The sequence below is a fragment of the Lissotriton helveticus genome, chromosome 11, assembly GCF_964261635.1.
Source record: "Lissotriton helveticus chromosome 11, aLisHel1.1, whole genome shotgun sequence".
NCBI classification, from domain to species: domain Eukaryota; kingdom Metazoa; phylum Chordata; class Amphibia; order Caudata; family Salamandridae; genus Lissotriton; species Lissotriton helveticus.
This window is the reverse complement of record NC_136072.1, coordinates 1,100,000,588-1,100,014,691: the sequence shown is the minus strand read 5'-3', so window position 1 is coordinate 1,100,014,691 and position 14,104 is coordinate 1,100,000,588. Positions and strand designations below refer to the sequence as shown.

The 14,104-nt window shown below is 49.9% G+C and overlaps 1 protein-coding gene across 1 annotated transcript in view; it reads left to right on the top strand.

Annotated features, from left to right (window-relative positions):
• Positions 1–14,104, top strand: part of GGT5 (gamma-glutamyltransferase 5) — a 263,704-nt gene that overhangs the window by 234,219 nt on the left and 15,381 nt on the right. The window contains exons 10-12 of the mRNA XM_078667773.1: positions 3,422–3,516; positions 6,092–6,204; positions 12,488–12,598. Coding sequence (XP_078523899.1) covers positions 3,422–3,516; positions 6,092–6,204; positions 12,488–12,598 — 319 coding nt within the window. The remainder of the gene's footprint in view (positions 1–3,421; positions 3,517–6,091; positions 6,205–12,487; positions 12,599–14,104) is intronic.

Below are 14,104 nucleotides of genomic sequence, written 5' to 3'. Positions count from 1 at the left end.
GGGTGGCTATTCCTGCTACTTTCTAGTGACTAAGAAGGACGGAGGCCTACGTCCTATTGTAGACCTGCATCCTCTCAATTTCTTCCTCAATGCTCACTCTTGCACAAGACCTGTCTGCCCTGGACCGGGGAGACTGGATGGTAGTGTTGGACTTGCATTCCCACCCACTGGCGTTGCATGCGATTCACAGTGGGCCACAAGCACTTTCAGTGCTCCCTTTTGGCCCCTCGGGTGTCACCAAGATGATGGCAATGGTTGCGGCTCATCTGCAGATGTCAGCGGTGCCAGTTTCCCCCTATCTCGATGACTGGCTGTTGAAGGTGGGCTCGCCCCAGGCTTTCATCTCCCAACTTCATACAACGGCAGACCTGCTGCATTTGCTCGGGTTCACTATCAATGTGCTAAAGTCACACCTGACTACTCCCTTCCATCAGAGCTTTTCTAGACATGATGCATTTCTGGGTCTAGTTTCCTGAATGGTGAGCCCAGGATATTCAGGCTATGATACCAATGTATTTCAGTGAAACTGACTATGAGGCTGCTGGGCCTCATGGCCTCTTGCATCCAGCTTCTTACAAATGCCAGATGGTATATGCGGGCTTTGCAGTGGGACCGTAAGTTCTAGTGGGCCCAGTATGAGGGAAATCTCTCCAACATGGTCAAGATCTCAGACGGAACTGCAAAAGATCTGCAGTGGTGGTTAATGAATCACAAATTGGTTCAGCAGCAGACCACTCTCCCTTCCCCAACCAGATCTGACAATGGTGACAAATGCGTCACTCCTGGGATGTGACGGTCATCTGGGAAAGGTGGAGATCCGAGGCTTGTGGTTAGTGGCAAAATACAGACTTCACATCAACCTTCTTGTAGCTCTGAGCTATCCGACTGGCATTGAAAGCCTTTTTACCCTCCATCAAGAGAAGGCTAGTGCAGGTGTTCAGGGACAACACCACCACCTTGTGGTATTGCAACGAACAGGGAGGGTTGGGGTCATGGACTTTTTGTCTGGAAACCCTGTGTCTCTGGAAATGGCTGGAAAGTCAGGACATTTCTCTGGTGGTTCAACACCTGGTAGGCTCTCTGAACGCTAGGGCGGACGAACTCAGGTGAAAATGCCGAGCAGATCACAAATGGTGTCTCCATCCGGAGGTGGTGCAAGGTTTCTTTCAGCAGTGGGGAGAGCATTGGTTAGATCTGTTCATTACCATCGGGAACACAAAATGTCAGCTGTTCTGTGTGCTGGAGTTTCCTCCCTGCTCTGCGAATGAATTTTTAGGGACAGGGCTGCTCCTTTTCAGAGCTATAGTTTTTCACAACAGTGGTCAGTGTTCTTTATGGCTCTGCGCTCCGGGGGAGGTAAGTTGTGAAAAGAAAATGACATCAGCGCGCTCAGGTGGTGCTTATATAGGCATCATGTACGTCTTATCTGGTGCAAACGACGCTTCGTGGAGCTGATCGACACCACCTACCGGCGCCAAGAGGTACTGCGCACAAAAAACAATTCATTGGAGAATGGATTACTGTGAGCGGGCGCTTGGAGCTGCACCTCCATAGAATTAAATTCAAATCTTTCGATGAGCAGATCAATGTAGATGTATCTGCCTGGAGTGGTAGAAGGAGACCTGGATGTGCGGCCGAGGGAATTGCACCTGAATCAAATCTATTTATTGTTTACAATTGAACCAGCGGATGGAACTGCACCATTTCAGCACTCTTGGTCTGGACTGGTGTGAGGTTGTGCATAATTCTGCACCCACCCAATTTTGAAGAATGAATAGTAGAAAGCATAGGTCTAGACACAATAGCAGATAAACAACACTTAGGATAAGAACAGCGGAGTATGTTTCGACTAAACTACAGTGAGCTAGGACCTGGAACCAAAGCATCCAAACTTTTTGGGACCAAAAAGGGGTTCAAGCAATAAACAGAACTGCACCAGCCTTGCATTATTGGGTGGAGTTGCTGTTTAGTTAACCGCACTAGCTACTCTCCACCACATGGGTGTCTTTTGACTCTGGTTACTCTTCTCTAATGCTTTATGCCTTTTACCTTTTTTAGGTCTGGCTTCGAGTCTGCTTTTGCTCTCTTATTAGCCCCGAGGTTTCCACAAAAACTAATAAAAATACATACATATACATACATGCAAGGGTGTTAGTCAGCCCTCTTCATCTATTGATCTGTTATTGTGTAATTCACATTTTACTTCCACCCACCACAGCCTAAGAAGAGGTCAGTGGATGAGTCCACTTCCTCAATGGGCTGTCTTGCACTGTGAGTGACACATTTTGCCAAACCACGGGCCCAATTCACAAAGGTAAACTGACACGAAAGTCTAACTTTATGACTTTCCATATTCACAAAGGGCATTTACGAGTAGTAAAGTTAAACTTTTGTCTCAGTTTAACTTCAGTTTTGGTCTTAAGTTTAACTGAGACCAAAAGTGTAGTCTCATTTAAACTTATGACCAAAATTTAACTTTAAATGAGGATCAAAAGTCTAACTTTCCTACTCGTAAATACCTACGTGGACATGTGGACATCTGCCTGGAAAAGTTCGCACTTAAGTGTTAGGGATTTTGTTCTTGGATTACAGGGCTTTCTGTTATTTTTATAATTGTTTTAATACTGTTGGCTAATTGTTACTGCATGATATATATGTATTCAACATTTTTAAATGCACACATGCCAAGGCTAGATCTGTTGAAATTCGACCACTGTTTTGATTGTCTGACACAGATTTGTGTATCACACCTAAAAGTGTTCTTAAACGAATGTATTTTGTTTAGCAGAACTGTACAAATTATGCAAATAAAAATAAAAAATAGATGCAAAACCAATGTGCAGGGAGAGATGTTAAAAGTTTAACTTACAAGTGTTAAAGAATCACAATATTATTTGGTGAATGGCGAGTTCTGTATTTGTGGTACTGAATGTTGCACCTTTGCAATTGTGTGGTCTGTGCAGTGCTTTCAACATACATCTTGGTGTCCAACGAAGGTCCAGGAGGGCTGCTTCAATGCCAGATTTTAAGGATAACCGCCGACTTTATACATAGATCCATTTAGAACCATTTTATGCGGATATATCTCATTTGGATGTCTTGACCTATGGGAGGCGCCTATGATATAGAGATGTTCAACAAGCATTGGGTCCAGTTCACAAAGGTAAACTTGCACTTGAAAGTTAACGCTTTTTTACAAATCACAGAGCAATTTTACGAGTAGTATCTTTACAACTGCCTGTGCCTTTATGTGCGGAGATTCTGGAGTTGTAAAGAACTACTCGTAAAATTCCTTTGTGAATTGTAAAAAACCATATGCTTGCACAATAGTGTAAGTTAACCTTTGTAACTCAGTCCCTCTGGCTTTGCAGATAACTAACCCCTCTCTCTAACAGCCTTTTATCTATTTCATTTTTCTTAGGTTTGGATCGACGGTTTATTCGCCCCAAACTGGAATCATTTTTAATAATGAACTTGCCGATTTCTGCAAACTGCCGAGAGGGCGCATCAGTGAAGGTACTGCCTGGTGTGTCAGTGACATGCATGTGTTCCCGCTATACACTTACACACAGCACGCGCATACATGATGTCCCGTGTCTGCTGTATGCACAATCAAAACTGAGATTCATGCTGACCACTGTATGCACACAAATGGAAAACTGCAAATGCTCATCGCTAAAACGTGCACACCTGGGCTTTAAGTGGGCCGGGTCTTACCGGGTCTGAGGACCGGCAGTTTTTTAAAGGGAGCCTTGAATCGGGTCTCTATTGGGCTCTGTTTTGTCCCTGTCACAGGTGGTGCATTTTTTCCCCGGACACATCGATGTGCGCATTCTCACTTCTCACTTGTAGAGAAGTAACGACATGACGTCATGCCAGGTGAGCCTGGAAGGGGAAGGGAAATTCTTTAAAGAGAGTCATTTTTCTCTCTGGATTTCCCTTCTCTTTTTGAAACTCAGGAGCAGCAACATTGTCGTGGTGTTGCCAGGGCTTTAAGTGGAAGCTTTTTCAATATTATATACTAGCCATAGTTGCTTCTTATTTATCTTATGCAACTAACAAGCATTGACAAAGCCAATAGTCCTGACTTGTTGTAGGTATGATGTTACTTGTTGTGACATATATCTAGATGCAATGAAAGAAACAGCAAAATACAAGCCGGGCGGCACTAAGCTAAGCACAGATTTGTAGCTTACGTGTTTTAAGCCATGCCCTTAATTGCATTGGCCACGCCCCTTTGAGAGACCCTCCAGTTTTGTTATCCCACTTAAAGCTCTGGTGCACACACAGGAAACAAACTCGTACTGCATATACATGACACGTGCACTCACGTGCATACACACATGCCACTCAAACACCATTCACACTCACACAAATACAGACACACACTTTCTGTGCATACACATATGCGGAAAAACACTCTACAGGAAATCCCGAGGGACTGCAAATTCCTGGCCATAAAATTAAGAACATAGGCTCAATATTTAATTGGAAGGTCTTCTTTCTCGCCTCATATTGATGTATTGGTTAAAGGTGCTAGTTTCCACATTTTCATGTTGCAAACGTTAATTGACCACACCACAAAACCACCAATTCATAGGGCAGGCACCCCTAGATTACTGTAGCATAATTTACATTAGCAACCACGAAAATCACACAGAGAAATCTCGAAAATAAAACAAACAGTAAAGCACTACAGATGATATTCATTAAATAAAAATAAATTGTACTTACAGCAGGCTTCACGTCTTCCTCGCTGTCCTTCTGAAGCCTGTGGAATGAAGAACCCCCAACCAATCCAGACGCTGCTTTCATTGCTGCATGAGAGCAGTGCCAGGATTGGATGAAGTGGGTTGGCCCAACGTTCCCTCAGGCCATAGAAGCCTGTTCTGGGTCTCCACACAGCGGTCTAAGACAGCATGCTGGAAGCTTCAAAGTGCGCATGTCACTTTGGGTAGGGCAAGACTGCTGGTCAAAGTGATATACGCAGTTTGAAGTGCGTGGGCACCACTACTCCAGTCCTCCTGCTGATGCCAGTCCACAGCAGAGGACAGTCAGGACACGCCCCCTGGCTTGGAGGCAGGCTGGTGGCTCTGGCGTGCCATGGTTAGAAATATAATGGCAAGGAAATAATTTCATTGCCATTTTATTTTCAACACCACACGGCTTGCAGCGGGTGGGGGAGCGATGCTTCGCCACCCTCGTAAAAAAAAAACCGCAGCTGCAAGGTTTACAGTCGTATCATACACACATTTTTCCGTTCACAGACATTATATTTGAGATAAAGTACACCTGTCTGTACATTATAAGGATATTGCATGTCATTGAGTACTTTATGACCGTATTGAGGTACAAGGACAAAAGCCAAGTTCCTTTATAAAATCAAGGAACCCGAAATTTATTCAAACTTCCCACGGCACACCATGCGGTAAACCTGCAAACCTGGGGCCTTATTTATGAGGCCGTGCGTCACTTTTACGCCGCCCGTGCGTCACTTTTTGTGATGCACCAGCAGCGTAAATAATGTGCCTTGTTGCACCATATTTACAAAGTGACGCATCTAGGTAGATGCGTCACTTAGTAAACCCCTGCGCCACATTATACCTGCTCCAGGTATAATGCATGCAAGGGGGGCGTATTGACGCAAGGAAGGGTCGTAGAAGTGACACAGTGAAATCTATGAGAGTTCACTGCGTCACTTTTAGGACGCCGTTGCGTCAAAATCTTGCGCTGCCTCACAGCAGGCGTAAGACTGACGCAGGCCCTTTCACATGGGGCTTGCCCCATGTGAAAGGGAGCATTGCTGGAGTTGCGTTACTTTTGTGACACACTCCAGCAATGCGTGACTTTTGCGCTTACAGATACGTCAGAAATACTGATGTATCTGTAACTCCTTGCGACATGATGCGTCATACATTAAATATGACGCATCATTGGTGTCGCAAGGAGTGCGCAGTGAAAAAAGACGCATCACTGTTTTCACGCAGCGATGCGTCACTTTTCATAAATGTGGCCCCTGGTGACCATGAGGAGTGCTGTTTGTTCGTGTCTGAGTTGGGGTGGTCTGTCTAATATGAATGTATCCTTCCAGGAGAGCGGCCTACGTCTGCCATGACGCCTTCTATTCTCATCTCCAATGACAAGAACTCTGTGATGGCGATTGGTGGCGCTGGCGGAGACATGATAACTAGTGCTACGGCCTTGGTGAGTACAATGGTTGACCTGCTGTTGTGGGATGGACTCTGTTTACTCACTCTAGTCCCACAATGCACCGGGGTCTGAAACAGTGCCCTCTGACACTCTGTGTGTGTGTGTATGTGTTATTTGTATGGCGCAAGTCTAGCCAAAAGGCAGCCGAACAATGTACAGGGTCAAAGGCAAAGAAACAGCCACCAAATGACAGAAGACGTAATGTATTGTATTGCATTGTACTGTAATTGCATTTATATAGCGCTTACTACCCCTGATGAGGTGTCAAAGCACTTTTTCAGTGAGTAGCACACTACTCCGGGACCCATAAAGGATTAGTGTTGAATTAGTATAGTGAAATATGAAAGTAATTTAAGTGGTGGATAGGTTAGTCAGTTATTTGGATTCGGAATGATAGCAGAAGGATAGAAGAGGAAAAAAGTTTTCTATTTATACGTAGTTCTGTTCTGGGATCCGAAGAGGACTGCTCCTACATCCTCATATAATGGTCTTTAAAGATATGAATCTTCAGCTCTTTCTTAAACTGGAGCAGGGTGATGGTGGTCCTAATGGACACAAGGATGCTGTGGGACATACCACTCTTTTCACTCATTGAGCCCCGACACTCATGTGCATGCAGTCCCAAACACACAGACACACACGCACATGCAGTCCAGCACACACACACACATGCACACAAGCGCGTGCACGCGCGCACACACACACACCACTGACACACTCTGAACCACCACCACTCCTCAAGCACACATACAATGCCGGACTCTACAGGGTCATATTAGACCCAAGTACTTGGGCAAAAATGAGAACAAATGATTTTTCCACCCTTTTTTGCACTGATGCTTACAAGAAACAGAGCACCATTTTTGCACAGGTTCTTACCACCAGACTTCAGCTGACTGTAACTGTCCACACGGCTATATATACACATTGGCAAAACCAATTGGTTTTGTGAGGGCTAAAGGAACAGATGATGATTAGTTTGGTGCTTCCAGGGGCAGTGGCGGCCAGCACGGATCGGGAGTGGCGGGGCGGGCAGGGAGTTGGGGGGGTGGAGGAGGAAAGTGAATGCCTTAAAAAAACATAAAAAAACACTTACCTCATCGCCACGTCCTGCAGAACAGCAACCAGGAAGCACACCCAGGGGGCCCTGACCAATCACAATGCTGCAATGCAGTGTTGTGATTGGTCTGAGCGATGTGGTTCGGTGCTCGGACAGAGACTGGGGGCCTAGGCATGTTCTCCATGCAGGCTGTAATGCACACTTCTGGAGTCCTTAACATGTCCATGAGTGTACTGAAAAGTTGTTCCGAGGGTCCAATGTTTATACCTGGTGCCAGCCTTTGAAGTGAGGGAAACATGTAGGCTACCCCCCCATCTGGTTCTGAATTGTTCTCTCCTTCTCCTGTCAAGGCTCCAAGAAGTCTAGGGTGACAAAACACTAGTGCCAGGTTTCATTGTGTGTGCTGGAGGCAGCCCCTTTGGAATTGCAAGTGAGGCAGGGAACAGTGCAGCCCCCACCCATCCTGCCAGGACCGCCCATCCTGCCCTAACCTTATCCTTTCTGTCTCACTGACTGGGAGGAGTACACACAGCCTAACAGCAGGATCATGTGACCCAGGAATCAAACAGCAGGCACCAAATGGTTAGGACAAGAAAGTGGCAGCTTTCTAAAAGTTGTGTTTCCAGAATTGTGACTGAAAATCTGAATTAACAATTAAAGAATATTTTAAATTACAATTTATTTGAGACCAAACACGATATTTCTACCTATTCCCAATCGAGAGTTAGCACTTATTAAATGTAATAAGGTAACTTAATATTATCGTATGGGAGAGGTAGGCCTTCTAATATTATCGTATGGGAGAGGTAGGCTTTACAGTAGGGAAATACGGATTTTGGAGTTTTTTCACTTGCAGGATATGTAAAACTTAAAAACAATGCTCCCTGCCCTATGGGCTGTTTAGGGCCTACTTGAGGGGTGTCTTAAAAAGGGGTATAAAAAGGAAGGTTTAGGCCTGGCAAAGCCTGGGACATGTTTTACAATGTTGCTTTAGTGGGTGGTGCAATAAGTGCTGCAGGTCTCCTAGAAGCATATCATTTACAGGCTCTGGGTGCATGTAGTACCACTTTACTAGGGACTTACAAGTAAATTAAATGTGCCAATTGGGTGTAAGCCAATTTTATCTTGTTTAAAGACGTGAGCACAACTCACTGGCTGGAAGTGGTAAAGTGCACAGTGTCCTTGTGCTAACAAAAACTAGTTTCAGAAAACAGGAGGGAAAATGGCAAAAAGGTTTGGGGGAAGACAACATCAAGGATGTGAAGTCGAACAATAGCCTTCCATCACAGTGACTATCAATCAATCAATCAATCATGGACATTTATATAGCGCACTACTTACCCGGAGGGTCTCAAGGCGCTTGGGGGGGGGGGGTGCTGCTACTGCTCGAACAGCCAGGTCTTGAGCTTCTTCCTGAAGGAGAGGTGGTCTTGGGTCAGGCGCAGGTCGGTCGGGAGGGAGTTCCAGGTCTTGGCGGCCAGGTGGGAGAAGGACCTTCCTCCTGTTGTCGATCTTCGGATGCGGGGGACGGCGGCGAGGGCGTGACTGGCTGATCGGAGGTGGCGTTTGGGAGCGTAGAAGTTGATGCGGTTGTTGAGGTAGCTCGGGCCTTGGTCGTGTAGGGCTTTGTGTGCGTGGGTGAGGAGACGGAAGGTGATTCTCTTGTTGACGGGGAGCCAGTGCAGGTCTCTCAGATGTCCGGAGATGTGGCTGCGTCGGGGGATATCGAGGATGAGTCTGGCTGAGGCGTTCTGGATCCGCTGGAGTCTCTTCTGGAGCTTGGCGGTGGTTCCGGCGTAGAGGGCGTTGCCGTAGTCCAGTCGGCTGGTGACGAGGGCCTGGGTGACCGTCTTCCTGGTCTCGGTGGGGATCCACCGGAAGATCTTTCGTAGCATGCGCAGGATGTTGAAGCATGACGAGGAGACGGCGTTGACTTGTCTGGTCATGGAGAGGGAGGAGTCCAGGATGAAGCCCAGGTTGCGTGCGTGGTCTGTCGGTGTGGGTGCGGTGCCCAGGGCGGGGGGCCACCAGGAGTCGTCCCAGGCGGAGGGCGAGGAGCCCAGGATGAGGACTTCCGTCTTGTCTGAGTTCAGTTTCAGGCGGCTGGTCGTCATCCATTCGGCTACATCTTTCATCCCTTCGTGAAGGTTGGCTCTGGAAGCGGCGGGGTCGTTGGTCAGTGAGAGGATCAGCTGGGTGTCATCGGCGTAGGAGATGATGTTCAGGTTGTGTTGGCGTGCGATGGGCGCGAGGGGGCTCATGTAGACGTTGAAGAGGGTGGGGCTCAGCGAGGATCCTTGAGGGACGCCGCAGATGACTTCGGTGGCCTCTGACTTGTACGGTGGTAGGCGGACTCTCTGTGTTCTTCCGTCGAGGAAGGAGACGATCCATTCCAGTGCCTTTTCCTGAATTCCGACGTTGCTGAGGCGCTGCACTAGGGTGCGGTGGCAGACAGTGTCGAATGCCGCGGAGAGGTCTAGGAGGATGAGGGCCGCTGTTTCTCCGTTGTCCATCAGGGCTCGGATGTCATCGGTGGCAGCGATCAGAGCGGTCTCGGTGCTGTGGTTGGCTCGGAAGCCAGACTGTGAGGGGTCGAGGGATCCATTCGTCTCGAGGAAGGCGGCCAGCTGTTTGTTGACGGTCTTCTCGATGACTTTGGCTGGAAACGGGAGGAGCGAGATGGGGCGGTAGTTCTTGAGTTCGGTGGGGTCCGCTGTTGGTTTCTTAAGTAGAGCGCTGAGTTCGGCGTGCTTCCAGCTCTCCGGGAAGGTGGCGGTGTCGAAGGAGGTGTTGATGATGTCCCGCAGGTGGGGTGCGATGACAGCGTCGGCCTTGTTGAAGACGTGGTGAGGGCACGGGTCGGTCGGAGATCCGGAGTGGATGGAGTTCATCATGCGGACGGTGTCATCGGTGCTGATCGGAGTCCAGGCGCGGAGGGTGGTGGTGGGTGGCGTTGCTGCGGTCTTTGTGTGCGATGGTTGACTACTGAAGCTGTTGTGTATGTCTGCGATCTTGTTGTGGAAGTAGGAGGCGAGGGAGTTGCAGAGGTCTTGCGATGGGGTGATGTCGTTGTTACCGGCGTTGGGGTTGGAGAGCTCTTTCACGATGTTGAAGAGTTCCTTGCAGTTGTGTGCGTTGGTGTCCAGTCGGTCCTTGAATGCAGTTTTCTTGGTGGCGCGGATCAGTTGGTGGTGCTTCCGGGTGGCAAGCTTGAGGGTGGTCATGTTGCCCGCGGTAGGTTCCCTTCTCCAGACTTTCTCGAGGGCTCGGCAGTTCTTCTTGGAGCTCTTGAGTTCGTCGGTGAACCATGGGGCTTTCTTGCTGCCGGGTCTGCTGGGCGGGGTCCTCAGAGGGGCGAGTTCGTCCGCGCAGTTGCTGATCCACTTTGTGAGGTTGTCGGCGGCCTGGCTGGGGTTCGCTGAGCTGGCGGGAGGGTGCTGACTCAGGGAGGCGGTGAGCTGGTCGGCTGTGATCTTGTTCCAGCTTCTTCGGGCAGCCTGTTGCTGGTGGTGGTGGGTCGTCGTTCTTCTGAAGGTGAAGTGGACGCAGCTGTGGTCCGTCCAGTGGAGTCCTGTGGCGTGGCTGAAGGCGATGTCTTTGCTGGATGAGAAGACGGCGTCGAGTGTGTGTCCGGCGAGGTGGGTGGGGGTGGTCACCAGTTGCTTGAGTCCCAGGTTTGCGAGGTTTTCCAGCACGGTGGTCGTGTTGCGGTCGTCGTTGTTCTCCAGGTGGAAGTTGAGGTCCCCGAGGAGGATGTAGTCGGCTGAGGGGAGGGCGAGCGGGCTGATGAAGTCGGCGATGTCCTCGCTGAATTGTGTGCGTGGTCCCGGGGGTCTGTAGATGAGGGTGCCTATCATCAACCATGAGCATTATCTGGAATTTCCCCTAGAGGCCAAATTACCAGGACTGGAGTTAGAATAGCAAATCTGCCCAGAAGTTGTTTTTCTAGGTTGAATGATGGGTAACAGATCAATGTAGTGGACACCAGCCGCGACCCGTGGAGGGAGTTCTGTTCTGCAAAATGCAATGCAGCACGCAACGAAATTCGTTTTTAATTATTTAAATGTTTACTTACCTCCGTACATCCATATTCCAGTGTTTACTAACCCCCACCCTCCCCCGCCCCGCCTCACCGCCCCACGGAACTCCCTCCACCGGCCGTGGCTGGTGGACACACAGTGTAAAGAAGTTGACATAGTGACATATTGTGTTGAAACACTAGAGGATGAAAACAAAAGGTGGTAGAGAAAGAAAAAATATTGCTGAGCTGGTCTTCTTCGCCATTCTTAAGCCACAAATCTATGCTTCTATGGCCTACATTACCAAATATGCGAATGTTACTCCCACCCCCAAGCATTCTGGCACTCTGTCTGAGGAACTGCTTGTCTTTACCAAGGAGGGAAGATGAGAAGGTAGCCAGTGGCGTCGCAAGGGGGTGGGGGGCGGTCCGCCCCAGGCGGCACGAGTTTTGGGGGCGGCGGTACACTCCATACCAATCTTCCATGCATTTGACCCGGGGCGGCAATCGCGGAATTATCGTACCAGCACAACCTCCGCTCTTATGACCACCGCGGGGCGGGAAATGCAGGGTGACTTGCTAAGCCACTGAATGTAGCTTCATCCGCAGGGCCTTTGACAGAGATGCCCAACAAAAGGTGGGTGGAGCACCCTCAGAAGGATCACACAGGCCAGGGATGAAGGCCGCGTGATCCTAAAGTAAAGGGGAAGTGGAAGGGCAGGCACACTATAACATATGATCAGAATACCTATCGCCATATACAGAGTTCCACTGCTTGCCAACTGGTTGGATACCACAATCCAGAGTAGTCTGCAGACACTAAATATTGCATTTTCTCATCCCATTTCTTCAAAATGTACTTTTGCAAAAAAAAACTTCACTCACCAATTCCTGCAGAACATCCTACTCAGGCAGTGGTATAGCAACGATGCCACGTGCTCTAGTGCAGGCAAAGAAAATGGGCCCTGCTCCACTTACTAGTAAACAAAATCTATAACTGGGGTGCAGTGCCCCCACACACCTGTTGGCCCTGGTGCCAGTGCACTTGCTGCACGAATGATAGCTACAGCCTGCTTGCGTGCTTTCTTGCTTGGTGCAATATGACACAAGTATTGCAGCATTGCCCAGGGTTGTGTATGGTTCCTAATTTTGCCCTGTTGCACTTATCTATATGTTGCATTGATTTTATGTCTTTGCAGGCAATCATAAACAAGCTGTGGTTTGGATACACTCTGGAGAAGGCCATTTCCACAGGCACAGTCTACGTCAACAGAGCCAACAAGCTCTATTCGGAGTTCGATCTATTGAAGGTAAGCTGGTGCGCAGGCGCACAGATATGACCATGACAAAGACCCTTCAGAAAGGGGTATTCTGACTGCATGCTGAGCAACAGCGATTATGGGCAACTTCCAAATTGGGTGCAAAGGTTGTTTTTGTTTGCAATTTTTTAACCCATTAGGGGATAAAATAAAATACCACTGATTCCCAATTTTGGTGCATTCAGCTTCCAAGTCCTACCTGGAAGAAACTGGGCTTGGTAAACTGTGTGCTAGTCGCAGGACCTTAGGATAAATTGGCCATGTTAGACGGGGACCCTGAGGGTCGGCCGGGTACTGAGGGAGAGATCCCCGAGGGGGACCGTCTCCGGCGATCGTACAGACAAGTTACCTCCCTCCCCACAAACAGGCACCACACCAAGTCGAGTTCAATACTTTATATAAGGTTCGTAAGGCAAGGATATCAGCGATACAGGATATCTCGGACCCGGGGGTCCTCTCACTTCTAGTCTTTGTAGGGAAAGGGGGTAGCGGGACAGTCTTGGTACCGGATCGGTACAGGTAGTGGTAAGAGGCGAGCTCACAATCCTCGAGCTGGAGTGTCTGTGGATCGGGCCGCGGCAGCGCCAGCAGGCCAAGATGATAGTCTCACAAGGCAGAGGGCCGCGGCAGCGCCAGCAGGCCGAGTCGATGGTTTCACGAGGCAGAGGGCCGCGGCAGCGCCAGCAGGCCAAGACGATGGTTTCACGAGGCAGAGGGCCGCGGCAGCGCCAGCAGGCCAAGACGATGGCTTCACGAGGCAGAGGGCCGCGGCAGCGCCAGCAGGCCAAGACGATGGTTTCACGAGGCAGAGGGCCGCGGCAGCGCCAGCAGGCCAGTCACAGATGAGTTCTTCTCGGGTCTCTCGACTCCAGGATACAACTGGCTTCCTGGTCTGGCCCTGCCCCAGTTATAGGTCTGGTCCCCTTTGATGTCCGGACCCTCGCGCCTGGGGGGCCGGGAGGTCCGGGATGAGGGAGTCCAGACACCCAGCAGGGGGGTGGAGCCAGTGCCCAGGGCGGCCTGGGGTGATCGACACCTGGCGGAGGAGAGCCGTTGACGATTCCTTTCTCCCATTGACTCGCCAAGTGGTCACTCTGCCTCCTGGGGGGAGGTTGGTGCCTCGATGTCGGGCCCGGCCGGGCCCAGGGTGAGGGTCGAGTTGAGGCCACGCGGCCTCGTGCTGCAGTGCCCCAAGATGGCGGCTGGGCCGAGGCCGTGGTGTGGATGGTGACCCGGGCCAGCTGGGTCCGGAGCTGGTGTCTTGTGGGTGAGGGATTGCAGTGTACTTCGGGTGGTCGTCGGGGACTCTGGCTGGGGATGCAGGGGGAGCCAGGGTCCAGGTCCCATTGCGGGGAGGGGGGCAGCCCGACCATGCGGCCTGTCCAACATGCGTCCCCCCCAGCTGAAGGCGGGGAGAGTCAGCCATCTTCCTGGGGACTCTCCTCGCTGAGGCGGAAAAAGCGTGACAGGCCGTCGGCGTTGGCGTGGTCCTGGCCT